This window comes from Ursus arctos, unplaced genomic scaffold, assembly GCF_023065955.2.
Source record: "Ursus arctos isolate Adak ecotype North America unplaced genomic scaffold, UrsArc2.0 scaffold_1, whole genome shotgun sequence".
NCBI lineage: Eukaryota > Metazoa > Chordata > Mammalia > Carnivora > Ursidae > Ursus > Ursus arctos.
Window position 1 is genome coordinate 106,034,117 of NW_026622763.1, and position 21,207 is coordinate 106,055,323.

Consider the following 21,207-nt stretch of genomic DNA (forward strand, 5'->3'; position numbering starts at 1 on the left):
TCCCTGTGTGATCCCACAGCCCATTTACCTGTGCTCATCTGCTCCCTGTGTGATCCCACAGCCCATTCACCTGTGCTCATCTGCTCCCTGTGTGATCCCACAGACCATTCACCCATGCTCACCATCCTCCCTGTGTGATCTCACCCTGCTCCCTGTGTGATCCCCCAGCCCATTCACCTGTGCTCACCGTGCTCCCTGTGTGATCCCACAGCCCATTCACCTGTGCTCATCTGCTCCCTGTGTGATCCCACAGACCATTCACCCATGCTCATCATCCTCCCTGTGTGATCTCACCCTCCTCCCTGTGTGACCTCACAGACTGGCAGGGAGTTAGTGAAGGCACCTCTACAGTTCCTTCTCTGCTTAACTCAGACTCTTACTTGGGGTCAGTCACGTGCCTGGTGACCAGCTCCCATGGTGTGAATTATGTGTGCACCCTGACAACTTGTATGTGTCAAGGAGGAAGCAAAGATACTAACCCTGGTCCACACAGCCCGTTGGGACCCTGAGTGAAGGAGTGGCACGTGGGATAAGGCAGAACACAGTGACAGCCAGGACAAGGAAGGGGCAAAGCATGGAGGGAGCCCCCCTCCACCCCCCTCCAGTCTGTCCTGCAGTTTGTACTGATCTGGTTGGCTCGGTAGAAGCACTGACCGATCCAAACGATGATTTTGCTAGCAGAAATTTAGGGTCTTTGCAGTTATCATATGATTTCTCTCATCTATGGAACATAAGAACTAGGAAGATCGGTAGGGGAAGAAAGGGATAAAGAAAGGTGGGGTAATTAGAAGAGGGAATGAAGCATGAGAGACTATGGACTCTGGGAAACAAACTGAGGGCTTCAGAGGGGAGGGGGGTGGGGGAATGGGATAGGCTGGTGATGGGTAGTAAGGAGGGCACGTATTGCATGGTGCACTGGGTGTTATATGCAACTAATGAATCATCGACCTTAACATCAAAAAAAAATTTAGGGTCTTTGAAATATGAGAGCATTGCTATTTAAAGTTTGTCTGCTTCTTCAAAAAAAAAAGGGGGGGATTTGAAAGGTTTAAATTAAAATAGGTGTATATTTTCTTGCTAGTCAAAGAGAGCTGGGGTGGGCAGGGGGGAACCACAGGGACGTCCTAGAGCCCCTGGCCCGGGGCAGCACCACACCCGGGTGCTGTCACTCACAGTCTGTGAGGGACTCTGCCTGAGTTTTACTGACAGGCAAGGAAATGGACAGTTGTCCCCACGGCTACAAAGATGGCCGGGATGCCCATGTAGGCCTGACAGCTGCAAAGTGGGGCTCCTAGTACGCCCTTTACCTCTAAATACAGAGACGTAAGTAACAAGAAAACGCAGGGCAGAGTCCATGGGATTCGGGTTGTCTGGCAGCTGGCCGGCCCCATAGCAGAGGGGAAAGAAAAGGTACACAGAATCCAGTCGTCTTACAAGTGGAAGCATCCCCCAGGAGACCAGGGTTTTCGCTGGCGCTGACTTGGAAGGTCAGGATAAGAAACAGAATGGGCGACTTTGTTAGCAAGAGTGGTCCAGAGAACACAGGAGTCGTGGCTGTTCACCCAGTGGGGGCGGGGGGCTGGACCGGTGCGTGCGCACGTGCACACGGGAGGGTCTGTGTGCACCTGTGCAGGGAGAGGCGAGACAAGCTAGCAGGGTCTAAGGATTTAGGGAGGTGTCCAGACAGCACTCCCCTCAGCCCCCCTTTGCATATCACATCTCTGGGCCTGACTATTATTAGAACTAGCAAGCACAATTTGAGGTTATACAATCTGATAGCCCGGGGCACTGGCATTCTAAGTTGTTGGTTAAGTGGAAATGAGTATGCTTTGGAAGGCCAGTGTTTAGCTGGGAGGGCTGGTATTTTGGTGTAAAAAATTGAGAAACATGATCCCTGTTTTCATCTGGCGGCGGGCCACCCACCTCTTACACAGGTGTTTCTGAGCAGGGGCGAGGCGCTCCTGGAGGGGGAGCTCAGATCCGTTAAAGGTGGACAGAGCCTTACATCCCTGGAGGAGGAGCGGTGACTGTCCCTGGGGCCAGGAAGCGGGAAGCCGGTGACAAAGGTTGGGGTTTCGGAGGTGGGTTGTGGTTGGAGCCGCACGAGCAGCTGGGATACCCCGAGACGGGCATGGAGAGTACAGAGGGGCAAGGTGAGCAGGCAGACACCAGGCTGGAGTGTAGATCTGCCTGCACGCCCCACAGACCCTGAGGACGCGGGGCCTGTGAGCTGGCTGTGGCTTTCCCCGGACCAGCTAGGTCCGCCCAGCCCTCCCGTGGCAGCCCCTAGCTCTCTCCATCGTGGTTCTCCTCTGTGCAGACGTGAGACCCGACTGCGGCCTGTGTCCGCTGTGCTGTGGGGCTCTTTGAAAGGATTATGAGCTCCTTTTGAATGGATTCATTAGGGAAGAATAATATGTAGATATTCTGTGGGAACTCCGAGTGAACCTTTTACTTCACACAAAGACCTCCACTAATAGAAACAAAATGGTAATAGATGACCAGCCAATATGATGGACGGGACGCATCACTTTCATTGCTACTGACCTGACAAGCGTTTTCATGGAATGTACTATGTGTCGTGTGGTCGTAACATTGAAGATGCTCACCTGTGTTCGCCCACGTAAGACTAGAAATGCCAAGCGTTGGCAGTGCCTTGAGTAAAGCCTGGCTCAGCAAATGTTTTGTTCTATGAATGAATGAGTGAGTGAGTCTGGTGTCTCAGTGTTACCTAGTGATTACTGCACAGTTAGGAGAGCCTCTGAAGCAAATGAACATGTCAGTGTGTGATAATCTGCTTTAAAAAAAAAAAAACGTATTTCAATTCTATTCTAGTGATCCCTTCTTCTTTACCTGTCATTTTCCTGGCATTGTTTGTACCTGCAGGAATCAGACCAGGAAAGCATCTTTCTTCCCTATTTGTGAACTTGCCCAGTTGACTTTCCAATTCAGTTTCTGTGCTTTCTTGTTGAACTTTTATCACTGTGCAAAGAAATTTCTAATTGAAGATGAAATGCTTCTCCCCACTGCTGGTAGTGGGTCACGCCGACCCGTGCATTGGAATCGTACCAGGATTCTTGCAGGGGCCCATGTGTGTGCGCCCGGGTTTCACCATTGTATCTAAAATAGAATGTAAAATGAGTTAGGAAATTAATAATTCTTTCAATGACACTTCAAACATTTTTCGCATTCTACCAGTATTCGGTGTTGGGTTTTTTTCCAGTATGGCTTTTATTCACATTTCCAGGGACTTAGAGAACCTTTCTTCCCGATGTATCTACTTTTGTAATTGGATTCATTTCTTTTCCTGTTTCTTTTGTTTCTTCTCTGTAGATCTACCAGGTTCAAAAGGTGGGCTCTGTGTTCTTTGTTTTCTAATTTGCATGCATTCGTTGTTTTCCTTGCCAAGGGCCTGGTCACCTTTCAGAAATAATGCCTTTCATTGAAAATACACGGAAGTTTTTACTGCTTCTTTTACTGCTGTTTACAAATTGGTTCGATCAAGAATGCTCGAGTCCCTACTTCCACCCCGAGAAAAAGCAACCATCAGACGCTCCTGGGTCCACAGAATATTTTCCTCAACTCTGCTTTTCTCAAGGAATTAGAAAATTGTTTCTTTGAGGGAAAAAAAATTCTAAGATAAAATAAAATCACACATCAGAATTGGGGAAACCTTCGAAGTCAGATATTTAGAGAGAAAGATTATCCTTCCATATGATTTTATTAGAAAAATTTTAAAATCTCAATGCAGATTACCACACATTGAGAGATTATTACATACTGATTTAAAAATCGGATTTAAAAAAATGATACAACAGTAACACCCAATAGCTTAAAATAAACTTGCCGTCCATCCCTAAACATTCAGGATGGTAACGTGCATGTGTATTTCCTAGGCCACTTAGAAGCGGCTAAGATTTAGAAAGAAATACACTAGCAGGCCAGGCACACAAAGCAAGGTCGGAAACAACCAGATCAGTGGCTCCTGATTCTGCGACGATGATGGAACAAGTGGTTGGTTCCCTGACAATTCATAGACTGTGTCTACAGTGAGTCCTTTCCAGACCTGAATCTAGTTTGTTACTTTCGATGTCTATCATAGTTGCTTTTTATAAAACTATTTAGTTTATAGATAAAGAAGAACGGTATTTTTTTTCTTTTAGAGCAGCTAAGAAAATCAAAATAAGATGGCCGTTTCAGAGGTTAGAGTAAGCAGGTCCTTCTAAACACACGGTCAGTAGATTTAAAATTCCGGCCGTGGATTCCTGTTCTCGCTACAATACCGGATTGCCTTTGCTTCCTGTCCCCCACCCCCAGTCTGCGTAACTACTGTCTAGAGGAGTGTGGAGAAATCAGATAAGTAGGTGCCAGAATCTGTTTGCGCTTTATTAGTTTCGTAGGCTCTGGTATTGGAATTCATGTGGAAGCTGGGTCCAAACATACGGGGTCTCAGAAGAATTTAACAAGTAAGAGGCAAAGCTGGCAGGGCTGGGGAACCCTCCCTGTGACAAATTGTCCAAAACCAAGAAAAGAGACCCCACCTAGTAATTAACACTTTGGTTCATTCCTTTCTAGTTCCAGATCACTATTATTTTTCTGGTTAGTAATTCACCAGGGATACAATGTTAGACCTTTGTCAGAATGTTAACTTGTATACAGAGTAACTCTAGAAAGGAGCTCAGGAAGTCCACAGAAGAAAAGCAGATACACATTTTTATAATAAAGATGTGCCAAGGGAAGGGAAGGCTCTCCTTATCATTAAGATTTGAGAAAAGGAAGAGGAGGCAGTAAACATCTCTCTCGGCCCACTTGGCTGTTCTGTGTGATGGTTTCTCTTCTACTGAATCAAAGCTATTTCTGAAAGTCGAGCACCTTTTGTATTGTAAGTCTGGCTCCTGCTTCCTCTGCATGACTCACTGGCTAATCATAGTCGTTTACATTTGAAACATTGTACGCTTTCCGCACTTGGCTGTGCTAGCCTGCTCACTAACATCAGAGCTTCCACTTAGTTCACTTGGGGGGGGGGGGGCGCTGCTCTCCGTCCCTGAAATGATGGGGGAAACGTAGCTACAGGCGTAGGAGTGATGTATAAGGTCAGCATGAGCTAGATGGAAGATTTTGAATGCTGAGTGTTATTTTTATCACAAAAAGAGCAAGAGATGGTGTGCAGCATTTGATATAAGTATAGAATTGGCAAAAAAGGAAGATATGGAAATAGAAAACGGATCATACAGACTTCTGTTGGAATTGAAATAATTTTTGTGCCTTTATATAGGCCCCCCCTTAAAAAAAAAAAAGACTGTCTTCTTTCTTTGTAATCAAGCCATGAGCTGAAGAGGGTTGATGTCCTCACATTTTACAGGTGAGAAGCCTGGAATTTGGCTGTGAGAGCGGGGCCAACATTAATTGAATGCAAATGGCTTTAAGCTGTTGCATTTCAGCTAACTTGAGTTAAAGCCTCAAAGTAAAGAACGTGACTTACAGAAGAAGAGTCGGCTCATGTAGTTTCGATATGTTCCATTTCTGTATTGGTTGAAATTTGAAAGCATGATTAAATTCTCCCTCCAGTTTTTTCTCTTCCACTTTCCTGCTTAGCGTCCTAAGAGAAAGGGACAAGACAGTCGGGGTGCCATTATATTTAAATTCTGGCCACCCTTCAAAATAAACTGAAACTAAGCCAAACATAGCAGCATGTTTTGGCAATTAGAAAACAGTTTCAAAACTTGTCTTGGACTTCTAGCATCTAATATTTTTTTCTGATTAGAAAGTTTTAACGTATAAAGAGGAAACTCATCTATGGTAGATGACGTGGAGGTTTGGTTGGTTATTCCTTGCTTTTCCTTTTGGAATTGTGGGAAAAGTGAGGAGAAAAGCAGAACCCCATTATTTGAGACTAGACTTGGGCTCCCGCCTATCTTGGGAATTACTATATTTAGTAAGGGCAGTAGCCATTCTGAATCCGCTTTTCTAATTTTAACTTGCACCACCGGGGCTGGGACAAGCAAGGTAAAAACATGGGGGCATTAGCTAAAGAAAATGCCAAATATAACCTGCTACCATAATTTTTTTTTTCTGTTCCAAGCCCTCTTCTTAGCCACTCAGTCATCTTTCCATCGGTGACATGCTATAAAGACATCCAAAGAACGTAAATTCTCACGGGCCTAAATTTAGCCTAGATATCCAATAGCCGGAGCAAGGGCTCCAGAGACCTAGGGGTCATCACGCACTCTGTCCCCATCCCCTGGGCTTTCTCGCGGCTGTAGCAGCTTGAGTGTCTTCGTTCCGCAGGCTTGAACAGCCTCACGCAGGGGCTGCTTGGCCAAGTTTCAGCTCCCGCCCCACCGTGCTCCGCCCTGGCCCGTGGGCTTGCCTGGGAGGGCGGGATGAGGAGGTCTCCACGCACAGGCTCCCCAACACCAGGGGCGCTCCCTGCAGAGCTCCGAGTGTGGTGTTTACCGCTGTGCTTCCGCTTGTTCCCTTCCCCGTGTGGCTTGGGCAGCAGTTTGAAGATGCATGTCTGAACAGTTTCTTACTGGTTACCATTTCACGTCTTGCCTAATTTTCTTTCCTTTCTGTCTATAGAAATATTATGGGCTGGATACAAAATGGGGTGACATCGAGCAGTGGATGGTAGGCCTTGAATACAATTTTAAGCTGAACTGGTTTATAATTTGATTCTTATGAACTTTAATTATGTTGCTAGATTCCTACTGTACCATAATTTAATACTGAGAGATTTTCTTCCAGGGACTTCTGCATCTGGCCTGATTGCTTACATCCGTATGAAGCTGGGTTAGAAATGGTCCTGGCCGGCGTTTTGTCTGGTCTGGTCAGTAGCTGCTGACTCCTGGAGTCTCCAGGCTAGTGGCTTGTGGTCTCCAGTGCCACCGCCTCCCTGTCTCCTGGGGCAGAGGGCTCTCCATTTTACACACTCAGGAGGAGATGGTGCCCCAGGCATGAGGTTCTAGAAGGGGGGTGTTCCCCTTGCTGTCCACTGGCCCCAAGAGAACATGGACCCACTCCTTCTCTCCTTAATTCGTCCATATGAGTTCCTCCCACCTCCTCCTGTCCTTGACACATACCGAGTGGCCTCATGGGCATCATCCCATACTTTTAGTAACTGAGAGCCTGGCCAGTGTGGAAATGTCATATTCGATGTCCCTTATGCACAAATAATCCAAGGAAATGTAAAATTGCCTCCTGCTATGTTAGACACCTGTGTAGAACAGGAAAGAGAATTGTTCCTGAAATATAAACAGTATACACTTCCTCTATTGGAAGAAATGATCGATTTCAGCCTTCACTATGGTAAACCTTCATTTTAAGCTGCTATGGCAGATGTATTTTTATCGGATCTTCAGAGCCAGTTAAAAGATGCCTCATTGTCCTCTATACCACTGAGAAAGCAAAAAAACACTGCTAATCAAAATGGGAACAACTTTGATGGTAAGATACGCCCCCGCTTCAGAGATGTCCGGATGTGAAAAACTGTGTGTGTCTCGGAATGCACAAAATGTACTAGATTGGGCGACATCCTTATTAGAGCTTTTATGGACATGATTTATCTCCTGATTCCCAAAGGAAAGAGAATAAGGTTCTGACTGTAGGCGGGAAAGTACGTTGGTTGAAATGGACCACACTGAGGAGGTTGGGAACAAACGAAGGCCCATCTTCCCCCCAACACACACTTTTAAAGCCAAAATGAAATATGCCAATTACTCGTGTGCTTACACACCCCCCCAAAGAAAACATTCTTCCTTGGTGGTTTAGTTGGAGACTTTTAATGGCATCAAAGAAAATATTTGTTTGACATTTGTAACAAATACTGTGTTGTATCACAACCAGACTAAAGGTTTCTGTTGTGTCTGTATCTGACCTTTAATACTGTTTCTTCCATTGCTTTGGTAGGAAGACAGTGAGCGCTATTCACGTCGATCCAGAAGAAACACATCGGTTAGTACCGTGTTCACTTTGACTGAAGTCTGATTTGTAGTTGTGGCGGCTGAAATACATGAATCAGATCTATCTTAGTGATGCTTATGAAAGAAACTACCTGCTACTATCATTACCTAAACAAAGATTGTGGACCCTGCTTTTAGCATTTTGACCTAACTTTGTGAGGGGAGAATGGGAAATTTCTGAGTACTAATATATTCATGACAGTTTAATGCTCTTTTGCTATCCAGTACCCACGAATAATTAGCAGAGGGATACGCATGGAGGCTGTGTGTCTGTAGTTTATCAGCAAAGTAAATAACACCACTTCAGTGAAATTAACTGAAAGCGGTATCATCCAGAAACAGCCCTCTGTAAACAGAGGTGCACACACGGCCCACATCGGGGAGACGGAGGCTCGGGTCCACCGAGGTTTCCAGAGGCGCCTGACCTGCCCCACTGCTGTGGTGTCCGGTCGGCACATCTCTCTGAAAGCTGGACGTGGGTTTCTTTATGTTACGCTTCATGTTTGTTCTCATCCTTTCTTTTACTAGGCTTCTGAGGAAGATGAGCGCATGTCAGTGGGTAGTCGTGGAAGTCTGAGGGTCAGTAACCACAATGATTGGGTTTGCATGGTACAGTTTACGGTTGGCCGTCTTTGCTGCTGTGTCCCTGCATTCAGACTTCCTGTTCATTACCCCACAGTCTAACCGAAAAGCTGCTCTTTTGAAATCTAATCCATGGGGGTGGTGGGGGGCGTCTCCTTGTGTTGCAGAGAGATTATTGATAAGCATGGGCACCTGTGTTGTGTCTTCCTTCCAAGAGTGGAAATCATACTGTTTTTATATTCCCCCACATCACAGCACTGCCACGCCTTGACTAAGTGGTCTTGGCAATGCTGCTGTGATGAAGGGGCCCGTTTGCCTACGTGCTCCCAGTCAAATTTGCATTCCAGGTAAAGTGACTGTTATTCAGCGCTGTTTTTGCGTAGCTCCTTGAAAGCTGCCCTACGCTGCCTGGTGGAAAATTGGAGCAGGTTGGATCCAGGAGACCCAGGTCTCCTCACCCTCGAGAGTCTTACCTTTGGTCAGCTGTGATGAAATCTCTTCATCACTCACAGCTTGATGGTCGATAAAGACAAATACATATTTTTCCTTAAACATTCCAAAAATCTTCATAATGAGGCTTGAAAACATTGCATGCCTTGGGAAGTGAAGGAGAGAAACTGTGTTTTGCTTAGTGCTTTAAGTCAGTGAGTTACTCTGAGCATGTCAGTTTTACTTACCACCGGGTTACAGTTGCTGTCACTGCTGGTAGAAGTAGGTCTCAACGCGGCCACTCCGTTGTGCTCAAGAACCGTATAGAGCAGAAGGCTTGTTTTTGATCACTGTGACAATTAAATGAGACAATTAAACCTCGGTTTCTTCTATGCACTGTGAATGTGCATTTCACCTGGCCGTTCACAACAGTAACTGTAAAGGTGATACGTTGTTCTGTCATTCTGACAGCAATCATTGTCCTTGTCCTAGCAGTAGTGCCAAAGCAGATCCATAGTGATTTTTCCAGAAAGTAACGGTTCAGCTGTGAAGTCAGTTGAAGAGCTTCCTTGCCCTCTGAAACTTTCCCCTTAGCCATACCGTTATAACTTCCTCAAAGATCTTGTCTCTGACAAGTCAAGCTAGAGGAAGTAACATTTATCTAACCAAAACATTATAAATGCAAACCTCAGTTTGCAGAATCTGTGTCAGAGACACGGAAATGACAGCTGTTGGGCAGGCCCAGAAGAAGGCTAGGTCCTTGAAACCAAGAGAAGAAGATACTGTTTCCAGGAGGAGGGGTGGGGGTCAAGGGAGCATTGGACCAAGGGCTGACCACTGGCCTTAGCGTCATGGAGGACGTCAGTGACCTTGACAAGGAAACTTTTGGTGGAAGTGGTGAGAACAAAACCTGATTAATGCAGGCTCAAGAGAGGACAGCAGAGAAATTGTACACAGAATCCAGACCTATCACGGTATCATTTTCAGATCTGTGAGCCTCCTGAAATTGTATTCAAGAGTTTGTGTGTACTTGGATTTTTCTGGGAAAAGAATTTGTTTCCTAAGATTCTCAGAAAGATTCCTGATCCCAAAGAGTTTAAAACTATTAAAATCATTGTTTATAGCATTCATTTCATTTTCAATGATTTTAACCAGACATGAGTTAAATTTCTTTGCTAGACACCATTCTCTGCCAAGATTTCAAGCATATTTGTTTTAAGGTATAAAATTTTATAGAAGAGGCCCACAATCTGGACATTAAATAAGAGAGGGGCAGAAAGTGGAAAATCAACAGTGGACAGAATTCTTGTGTTTAGCCAGGTGGTTTCCTACACTATTCTTTCCCATGATAAACGTGGTCTAAAGAAATAATATTAAAAAAAAAAAAAAAAGCCACAGACCTTGAGAACTTAGATCCTGGAGGTAAGAGTCAGACCTCATAACTCTGACAGGTTCAGGACAAGCCCAGAGCAGTGAGGAGGTGACAGTATCAGTCCCCAAGCTCTCTGGGGCCGGAGGCTCTCTGGCCTCCATTGGTTGGTGGACCAGCTGCCCTGCCGAGAAGAACCTTCTCTCACCCCCCTGTGCCAGGTCAGTGTGTGCTGCTTTGATGTATCTTAATATTCTGAAATCTTTAGTTTGCAAAGTTCAAAGATCATATCTTTTATTTCTTGACATTCTCAAAATACAGGCCTTCTTCGTTCAACTGGCAGTGATGGTAAACCCTTAAAAATGGGGGCAAATTTTCCTTTCCTAGTGTTTGCATGGGCATTCTTCTCAGTAAACCTAGATTTCGGATATCATGAGATTTTACTTTTTCTTATTTAAAAATTGATAATGATGCATGTATTCACCTTTCGCCTAATATGAATAGAATGTATCTTGTAGAGGAGGAAGTAAGATTGCTCAAACTGCTTCAGACTTCATGAATTATAGCAACATTTGCCATACAAGTTTTATTTAATGTCACTGGGTTTTATGATGACTGTCATTCTAAGGCGATTCCTTTTGTACATGAGATCCTGAAAGTCATATAAAAATGTAATTTTGTCAAGATTTCAAGATTACCTGGCTTTTGCTTTATGTTTTCTGATGTTTGGGTTAGCGTTCTAATTGATTTTGGCAACTCTGTTTTCTGTTCTTTTCCTCTTCCACCCTCATGCGGACAGTCGCAGCCTGACTTGGAGTATGGGGGTCCTTACGCCTGGGTGAGACGGTCGGATAGATGTTGAGGCATGATCCTAATAGTGCTGTGTGATGGGGAATAACCTGTGATGTTTCCACTAATCTCGTGGGCGTGTTTGTACAAAAAGCCAAGTATATCTTTGTCCAGAAAGACACACATGCTGTCCACCAGGCCCCCTTGGGGGAGGGGTGCTGCAGGCCGGAGGGCAGGTGCACCTACCAGAGTGAGCGCTCTTCTTGCAGAGCCCCGGCTGTGTCTCTGATGCTCAGGGTCAGGCCCTGTGCTTGACCACACTCACGCACCGCTCGGTCTTTGAGCACCAGCTGTTTGCCACGCACTGTGCTAACAGCTGTGGATACCAAGACGGGACCAGAGTGTCTTGCTTTCAAGGAACTCAACTCAAATCAAGAATTCCCAAAACTTCTACATTTCCTTTCAAAGATTAAAGTTAGTCATTTTCTCTAACGAAAAATCCATTATTTTTTAATCTGCACCCTAAATGTGCGTTCTGGCCCCTTTGCCAAAAAGTGCTGTTTTAGAAAGACCGCGATTCTGGTACCAAAAATGAAATCTTCAGATTTAAATTTGGAATTTCCCTTCTTACGTCTGTCTGTCTGCACCCTTTGCACAGAAAAACATGTACATCTGAAAACCTGTACGTTTAAGTGACACCAAAAGAGAGAGAAACTTCATCTCGCAGAAATGAGCAAGAACGCGCTTCTGCACCGAAGTGGTTCTGGCAGATCGTGCACTGCTTCGTTTCTTCTCTTCTCCTGAAAGCATCTTGTGCTTCATTCATTCCACCACCCTTCAAAATTATTTAACAACTTTCTGTTTTTAAAATGTAGTTTTTACCTTGAAGACGGTAACGAATAGTGCCGTGCTTGCCCCCCAGCCTCCTGGAAGGGCTGCAGCTCACCGCTTGACGGATGGGAGCCAGCGGCCAAGGGGGAGCCAGGCATTCCAGCCCGTTCTTGGCCTCAGCCACAGGCGAGCGGTAGATCCGCCGTGGAGAACGTGAAGCACAGAGTCACGTAACTAGATTCAGGACGTGCTCTTCACGGAAGCTCCCAGGGCGCTTCACAGTGACTCTGTAATTCTAGCAGCTCTTCCGTTCTCTAAGTAAATGTACGCACAGCTCCTTTCCAGATTTTTAACCATCTTATTTTAATCTCAAAGCTCTCTCTGTCAAATAAATAAATAAAAACTTAAAAACAAAAAAACAAAAAACAAAGTAAACTCTATTTAAGGGCCAGTCCCTGGTGGAATGAATGAGTACACGTGTTAGCAATAGTCAGAAACACATTCTGGATTTTGCTTTTATTTTCAGTTTTCATTCTGTTTTCAGACTGAGTTGAGTGCATGAAATACCGCACTTCAGAGTTTTGATTTGGCCGTTCTTATTGTGCTTCCCATCTCTCCTGCCCTTGGATGTGATCTTTTGACAGTATAAAAATGATCTAACATCATTAACCAAACAAAATAGCGGTTGACGTTTGCTTGCACGGTCAACGTGAAGTGCGCTCATGGTCTGATAGCAACGGCACAGTAGTTGGGAGCCTTCTGACTAATCACAAGATACCGCTGGAATCACTGGCTCTGATACGGTATTCATTCTTGTATCTTACACTCTTTTAGAGAACACTAATCTGTGACTGTCTTCTGTATTCTGTTCTGAGAGCAGCGCTCCTCCGTGTTACTGTGTGTAAGATTCACCTAGGAAGCTTATGAAAATGCGCATTCCCCAGCCCCAGCTTTAGGTCTTCTGACTGCCCAGGTCAGGGGCCCGTGGTCCTGAGAAGCACACGAGGTGACCGTGAGCAGGTGGTCTGCACAGTAAGGGGTGTTGAAAAAACAATCTCTAAGCAAAGGAAATTGACCATCCGAGACCTGACTTCAGATGGAGTTCATACACCATCTATGGACTTTTTATTTTAATGCATTAATTTTCAACTCTCCTTATCCTGTTATGCGAGGTAGAAACAGCTCCACCCACCCAGATCCAACACATAAAAATCATCCAAGAGGAAAATGTTGGTGGTGTTCTTTAAGAGGTCAAAGTCCTTTTCACCATAGGGATGTCAACGAGAACCTATACATTGGAGAATGCATGCTAGGAATATATTCTCTGTAACAGAATTCCTTTACAACAGAAGAGCGTGGATGTCCACAGAGCCTGTGAAGGGAGAGTCTTCCTGCACGGCCACGGAAGGCTGGAAGAGAAACGGTGACAGATGAGGGGCGCACTTGCTCTCCCGTCCTTCACCGTGCTCTGCTCTGTGCTACAGGCGGCATAGAAATTTGAGATGACCAAAAGAAAGTTTTTCTAGAGCAGCACGTAGTCCCCAAAGCAACAGTGGAAAGCCAGAGGGCTTATATGTGGAATATATTTTACTTCCTCACTAATTAGTAAAGTCAAAGTCATCTAAAATTGATTGATGTTAGCCTTTATCATTATACTAATTTTTTTCCAGGAATGAGTTTCTAAACAGCTACCAAGAGAGTAAGACTATGGTCTGAAATACACAAGTCCTCAACACACACTCCCATCTCAGATAGTCTGGTCGGTTGAGAGAGAGAAAAGGAAAGTAGATTGAGTAAAACCCCTGCCTGTCTCTGAGGGTTTTTTACTATCAAATTTATTTCGGAGATGTTTTAACATTACTCGTGGAGTTTTCACATTTAAAGTTGAAGAATTTCTACATACTCTTCTGCTTCATTTAGAAACTTCAGCTTGACTTGTTTTTGAGTTGTAAGTAAACTTGTAGTTGGATAGTCAAGATTTCGTGAATCTGGATTTATGATCTGTCTGGAAGTTCATTTACTTATCCTCCACTCGTGTCGTAGTTGCAACACACATGCTAACTAGTCTCCTGTCGCCCGACCCTGTAAACAAGGACACGCTCCTGTTCCCGTGGGCGCTGGGGACCTTCCACGGCCGCTCACTCCACCGTCCGCTCAGCACACATTTCAGGGGGCGCTGTTCCTGGCTAATCAGGTTTAACCCTCCGCGGCCTTGTCAAGTGCGTATTTCTATGCACATTTGCACAGCTGAGGAAGTGGCTGGAGGTGCCAACGGATTAAACAAGCCTGTGTAATCATGTCACGTGATAGAGCACTGATTGGAATTTGTACTCCTGTCCTTTACCCCCTGGCATCTCCTTCCAGTTTTACCAGTTGTGTGGACTGCTTTCCGTTTTCTGTCTCGAGAGCTGGTTGTGTCTCTGACACTTGGCAGCTCTTGTCTTCAATCGGCAGAAATGTCCTTATAGATGAATGAGACCAATTCTAGAAGGGCTGGGCTTTGGCTGGGGGCACGTGAGTGCAGAGGTAGGAAGAGAAGGGAGGTGGGCACACACTTAATCTTTCTCTTTTCTGGAGGACACGTTAGGAGCTCATGAACTGTATCCTCAGACTTCATTTTGAAAAGCAAAGTAGGAAGACTGGATGAATGAGGAGCTCCCGCAGAGGATACGCACCCACCATAAACGTGTTTTCCACGATGAGCTTCTGCACTGAATTATAGATTGAACAGAAGCTATTTCCAAATCCTCTGGATACAACTTCACAATGGGCCATAGTTTTCAAGGACTTACCTGTGAACCAAGAACCGAAACCTGACTGACGCAGGCCGGGTCATGACCCCACTTGCGTGGCATTCCAGCTGCTGCAAAGCTAGGACTTCCGTGGCCATGAACCTGTAAACAGGGAAAGTGCTGACGAAAGCAGCTGCGCCGTGCCCATACGCTGCACCCCACAGAAGTCCTAGAGTGACCTGTAGCCACAAGTAACACGACCTGGGCTGATCGGATGAGCCTGACCGTCCGATTTCTCCCAAGTCGCGGTAGAGCAGATCGGAAGCATGGAGGCATCTCGGGGCATGCTGAGACGTGTGTTATCCCGGGCTGGTCGCGCCTCTGGTCCACTAACAAAGCCCAGTTTATACCCAGCTAACTCTTCCTTGCAGACGTGTGCTGCGTCTTCATTTGTATACTGATGTCCGTTTTCTTCTTTTCTTCATTGAAACAGACAAATGGTTATGATGGAGAGATATATGGATCGCAGTCCCTGAATAGAAGATCTGGCAGGGTCAGTATAGTAAATTTGCATGACACAAGATGGAAACAGATTGCTGCAAAGCTGAAAAAAATATATATTGCTAAATTTAGCTTCTTTGCCTTTTTTTTCTGTGCTACAGTGGGTCTCTCCCCCCTCCCCAGCCCCAGCCCATGAAAGAATGAAAACTGATTTTTTCAACTGATAAACATTCTTAGAATGTTAGCCTTCTAACATTCTTAGTGTTACTATAAGAGATCGATATTAAAAAGAATCTCTTAAGTTTAAAAATATGTTGAATTAAATACTAGCTCTTTCATTATTTTGTTGCCCTAGGTGTATGTGCCTAATGTCTATATTAAGTATATTCAGCTTTTAAATATACTTACATTCAACATTCTCACCCTCTGTGCCCATCTCTCATTTGTCATTTTATTTTTTTTAAGACTTTATTTATTTATTTATTTATTTATTTATTTATTTATTTGACAGAGAGAGAGCACAAGCAGGGGGAGCAGCAGAGGGAGACGGAGAAGCAGGCTTTCTGCTGAGCAGGACCTGAGTTGAAGGCAGGCACTTAATGGTCTGAGCCACCCAGGCGCCCCCCATTTGCCATTTTAAAGACGTATATTAGAGACCCTGTGTCCCTGAGTACAGGCACGGGAGGCAGCGGGGAGCAGGGTAGTGCTCTGTGCGGGGAGGAAGGAGAAAGGGATTAAGGGCAGGAGAGTCCGAGAGAAGTGGGAGGGCTTTGAGTTCAGCAGGGAAGTCATGACTACAGATCTGGTGTGCAGGAAATTAACTAAAACCTTCCTATTCTACATTTGCTTTATTTTTTTTCTTATAGTAAATTTTACTAGTTGTGGATATGGTAAATTTTCATTTACCTTAATCGTATTTAGACATACCCTATATACACTTGAATTATATTTTCAGGTTTCAGAGGGGTAACCCAGTCCCATCTTAGCTTTCTGAAACTGGCTGATGAGGTTTTTAGTGTCTCGTCCTATTAAGGGTGGCATACATGTCCATTTCATCGAAACTTTTCTCATTCCGGTTTAAAGGCTGCGTCTTCCTATTTATGTTTTTACACAGACAGCCTTTGGATTATGTTTTTAGGAAACGCAGTAGTCCAGGGACAGAAGCAAGCAACATGCCATTCTGTCGTCATGGGGCGTGGACAGTTTTGTTTCCTGCTCAGCCTTCCTCCGGATGGTTCCGTGCCGGCTCCATAGGACAGGCGCGGCAGAACTCTCTGCTGGCCCAGACTGCTTGTCGGGGCTGTGTTGACTAATTAGCAACTTTTCACCAGGATCGATCATAAAGAACTCTCGTTTAGAACTGGAAGTTACTATAGAAGTTCTGTAATCCACTTTCTACCCAGCGGTAACATTCTTCTCTAGAATATCCCAGACGTGTGGCTGGCAGCACGCCAGGGACAGTAGAGAGAGCGCCAAGCTCTGTCATACATACGTCCATGTAGCTTCCTCTTTGGTTTTTATGTTAACACAGCAGAAGTGTGCCTTATGATTTGGTTTAAGATCTAAGTAATGCCTTTAGACGTCAAATGCAAAAGAACGTGATTATAAAATGTTCACCACAAAGTAAAATTGCAAATAAAATTGATTAAATAAAAAATCAGGAAATATACCGATTGAAGAACCAGATAGCCTACAGGCAACGCCGCGAGTTGTGGCGGAAAATCCCAGAGTGGCGGGACGATGAGTTTGGGGAAAGATGGGAAGAGAGTGAGAAGTTCCATAGATGTCAGCCGCACACGTCTGTGGGGAGGAATGAAATAACCAGAGTGAGGGGAAGGGTTTGGAAAGCCCTCTTTCCTCTGTGCCGGCACTTGAAGTCTCCATAGGAGATCTACCCAACCGTTTCAGGGGCAGCGCGATGCCTTCATTCATGACAGGCACGCGCACTGCCTCCCCACGCAGACTCCGATCTTGGTAAAGCAGGCACCAGGTCACTGTGAAGACGGCTGCGGGCCACCGCGTTCTGGGGGCGACGCTGTCCACCTGCAGCCCCCCTGCCCCCCCAGCTTTGGGTGTGCTGCAGCCCTCACGTGTGCTGGGCTGAGGAAAGATTGTGAATCTTGCCACAGACGTAATCCTAGTTCCCTAGGAGAGTATGCGCTAGGGGAAGTCTGCATTGGGGGGTGATAGCCGCCTCGTCGTGAAGTTCAGTGAGTAATTACAAATAATACTAGAGATGAAAAGTTGTGAGAACCAGGAAGAGTCAAACCGTAGGACATCGCCGACACACAGACACTGGAATGTAAGCTAGAGCCCAGAACCTGTAGCTGGTGAGCCTTTGTGCCGTAGCAGAGCGTCTTGGTTCTTACGCTACGCTGGGGTTCCTGGAGTCCTAGTGCCGGTTTGGTTGTGTCATTTTCTATGTGCCTATTGACCGGGGCAGCCGGTGCTCACCACGTCCCACGTGTTCTTTGGTTCCCAGAACTCCAGCTACGGCGGTGAGGGCAGACTCTCTGCTCTGTCATCTTCCAGAGAGGAGACGCTGGTGGGCTCTCATTTAGATCTTTCACACCCTCTCTTCAGAAACTGCAGGTTTTGTGGCATGCCGTCTTGTGTGTGAGCTCAGCTTTGGATGGATGTTAAAGACTGTTTTGGGGCAGTAACTAACATGAGACATGTAATTCAGGCTTACCCCCTCCCCCCCCACCACCCTGCACTTGAATCGTATTTGCATTCAGCGGGACACAAGGAAAGGAAGGATTCATGTGGATATTTTGTAGTCAGAAGTAATCAAAAGGGAAAAAAGTAAGAAAACCTTATAATTCTTTCCTTACGAGTTCCTGAAAACAATTCCTTTGTGGGGTACAAGAAAACTTTGTGGCAGTTTCTCAGGGATGGACTAGGAATGGAAATCAAACCAAATCCAAGTCCAAATGTCTACACAATAGGGCTGCTTCCCGTACTTCAGGGACACGCATCAGTCTCGACGGGCACAGATATTTCGAAGTCGTTTAAGAGCCTTTATAATGGGTGAGGCTCGTCTGTTTAGAGGAGGTTCACACTCACTTAGCAAACACGAGGGAGCTAGTTCAGGCGGGAGGATCACAGGGATAAACAGGTGAGCAGGAGGTACTCTGGAAGCACACGCTTCCAGAACAGAAGGCAGACCCACCCAGCAGACAGACTAGTGCAGCGGTGATAGGACGATGGGGAGAAGGAAGTGTCCTAACAAAGGGTGGGAACTGAATCATGAAGAAGACACAGGGAAAAAATAAGTAAATAGAAACTAAGCAGGTAGAAGTGTAACTCCTGGTCCTCCCTCCTCCCCTGTCATGCCTCATCCCTCCCCCCTTCACCCCTGCTGCAGGGGTTCCAGATACGGCTGGCAGCTCCATCCCCCCATCAGCGTGCTTGCCCACTTTCCAAACTCCCACTGCTGCTTCCCAGCCTCGAGTGTGAGTAAATACTCCAGCCCTCCTTCCCCCAGTAGGTGAATTCTGACTGAATGTAAGATCAGCTGTAAGCACCAACGTACTGGTGGGTTTCACCATCTTGAACTTTTTGTGTGTTGTGTGTATTTCGGTGGGAGATTTTGCTACTGCAAAGAGCACTTTGTCATTCAGAAAACTTTACTTCCTCCTCACTTTCCGAGCCGAGATACTTGCTCTAAAGTAGAAGATGCTGATAGGTATCTAATATGCAGATACGAATTATTCACCAAAATTCAGCATGTCTCTGACTCACTTAAATTCCTTTAAGAGAAACAACCCACATTCAGAGCATGAAAGTCAAAATTAGAGCTGATCCGTTCCAAACATTGAACAGCAGAACTTTCCTGAGGCCACATGTCCCCACCCTTGTTCTTCCTGAGGTCTTACTCACCAACCCACGGAATGTTCTGGTAATTGTCGTGCTCTGTAGGTATCATATCTATTCCTGCACAACACATGGGCTTGTTTGATTTTATTTAAATATAAACATAGAAAGGTATTAATGTCATGTGGAGCACTGAAGACCCTTCTAAATATTTCTCCAGTCTTTTTGGATTTGTCAGACCCATACCCTGGCCATGGCGGCCGCAGCTGTGGGCGCTTTCTCCCCTGCCCGGGTCGTGGTGCTTTCCATGTCCCGCAGAGGGGCTGACAAAATGGCTTCTACACAGAATGTTCTCCCAACTGGAACCAGTTTCAGTATTTGTAAGAAACATTAGAAAGTTTCTCCCTGTTCCCCCCTCACCCCCCCGAGTTCCACCTGCCGGCCCATCAGGTCACGTGGGTGTAGCTTATGCCAGAGGAATGACAGGCACAAGTTTGGGACCTTGAAGGTCTGGCGGGATATCTTCAGGGGCCATCAGGTTACTGGAAGGGAGCCAGTTCATCTTCAAGGACTGCCCCATGCTTGCGCATGGTAGAGCATTGCCAACAGAGCAGTTTGAAGCTATGGCTTCCTCTTGGAGGAGCCTTTAATTTGGATAGAACGTTTCATTTGGGGAAACCATGGAGACAGTAGTATTCCCCAGAAATGTTGTAGAGACTGGTGGTCTCAGAATTATACCGCTGAATCTACCCCGTCCTCTGTGAATCCTGAACACACGTACACGTTACGTCAGCCCCTAAGGAAGCCACACCAGAGGTGATGTCCAGTGAAATATTTTACTATGCAAAGTAAAGGTTGCTATCTCTGCCGATTCTTAGTTTTGATTTTTTCCCACCAAACTGTACAACTTAGAGCTCCGGTTACAAAGACCTTTAAAACCCCGATGGTCTCACTGTCGGTTAAAAGTAATGAAATCTATGTTTGTGTCTGCATCGACTCAGAACTCCTGATTTGGTCGCACATCACAGTTTGTCGATTAGCTAGACTGTCTTTATTTCCTTCTGACCATCCTGCTTTCTCCCTCCTCCATTAACTGCATGTCCTGTACTGATTTTGTTGTTTAAAAAAAAAAAAAAGGCAGTTTTGTGTGAATTTACACCACCGCTGGACCTTTGAGGTGAAATGAAGCTGTGAGCCCTTCTCCGCCCCCCCCCCCCCCATTTTCTCTGATTACAGGGACTCTCCCGCTCCGACCTCGGGCTTCCTGGTGCTGGCCTTGCTCCCAAAGCCCTGTCTGCCCAGAGTGGAAACCGGGTCTGTTCTCCTCCACGTCGGCCCCTTCCTCCCTCTTTCCTCCTGCGTACATCCCTTCACTTTCTGATCACACGTGCGAGGACACTTCAACCTCTTCTACCTGAAGTCCAGACAGCAGAGTTCAGCAGGCGTTTATTCGACTGGTCTAACTTGCTAGGACTTTTCTCAATGTTTTAGAACATTATCAGGGTAACCTGGGACCTTAATAGAGAAAAAGGAACTGAGGAAAAAGGAGGTTCTATTAACCGTATATTTCCAAAAGCTCAGGTTAAAAGAATCGGTCTCCTGGGTCTCTCCTCCTTTTCCAGCAATTGTTCCCCATTTGGGGTTTCATTTGTTTCTTTAAAAATATTTTTCTCTTGGAAATGTGTCCAGGAAGCAATTTGGAAGGCTTTTGGGCTTAATCTGCCTCCTCCATCTTTGAGAAGTGGGAGAACGGGGATATTTCTTTGGCTCAGTCTCCCCTGTGTTTCCTGTTTTTACAAGGCCGGTGTGCGGGTCAGGCCTCAAGGGGCCCGGCCTTTTCAGCTATAGGACAGTGCTGTTCGCACCCGAGGATCTCGGTGTCAGAGCCCCGGACCGATGACTGTGGAGGTTGAACTGCCATCTCCCTGCCTTGCTGAGTGATTCACCCCGGTCGTGCACATTCCTGACTGGCTTGGTGGCCCCGTGCTGCGGGCTTACGTGGCCTCTGCCTATCCATGAGTCATGATCCTGTTCTGGACCCGGGGCCCCGCTGCCCCGGGAGCTGCCCTTCGCTCTGGCACCTGCCGGCCCGGGCACGACTCCGCCTGGTCCGGGGTGCGGGTGTGGATCCCCTGTCCAGGGAGCTGCCAGCCCAGGCCGGCTGGCACGGTCTGACAGCTCCTTGCAGATCCTCACA

The 21,207-nt window shown here is 46.0% G+C and overlaps 1 protein-coding gene across 44 annotated transcripts in view; it reads left to right on the forward strand.

The window, feature by feature from the left end:
* The window catches only part of LRRFIP1 (LRR binding FLII interacting protein 1), a 139,430-nt gene that overhangs the window by 78,983 nt on the left and 39,240 nt on the right, over window positions 1–21,207 (forward strand). For 15 of the 44 annotated variants that reach the window (XM_044380516.3, XM_044380537.3, XM_044380526.3 and 12 more), the window contains 8 exons: window positions 3,334–3,351; window positions 6,583–6,630; window positions 7,909–7,953; window positions 8,490–8,540; window positions 11,141–11,179; window positions 15,187–15,246; window positions 17,677–17,739; window positions 20,247–20,324. The exons of 10 other annotated variants lie outside the window; for them this stretch is intronic. In XM_044380516.3, the coding sequence (XP_044236451.2) occupies window positions 3,334–3,351; window positions 6,583–6,630; window positions 7,909–7,953; window positions 8,490–8,540; window positions 11,141–11,179; window positions 15,187–15,246; window positions 17,677–17,739; window positions 20,247–20,324 (402 nt within the window). The remainder of the gene's footprint in view (window positions 1–3,333; window positions 3,352–6,582; window positions 6,631–7,908; window positions 7,954–8,489; window positions 8,541–11,140; window positions 11,180–15,186; window positions 15,247–17,676; window positions 17,740–20,246; window positions 20,325–21,207) is intronic. 19 more of the 44 variants (XM_044380530.3, XM_044380533.3, XM_057305987.1 and 16 more) reach the window with 8 other exon arrangements.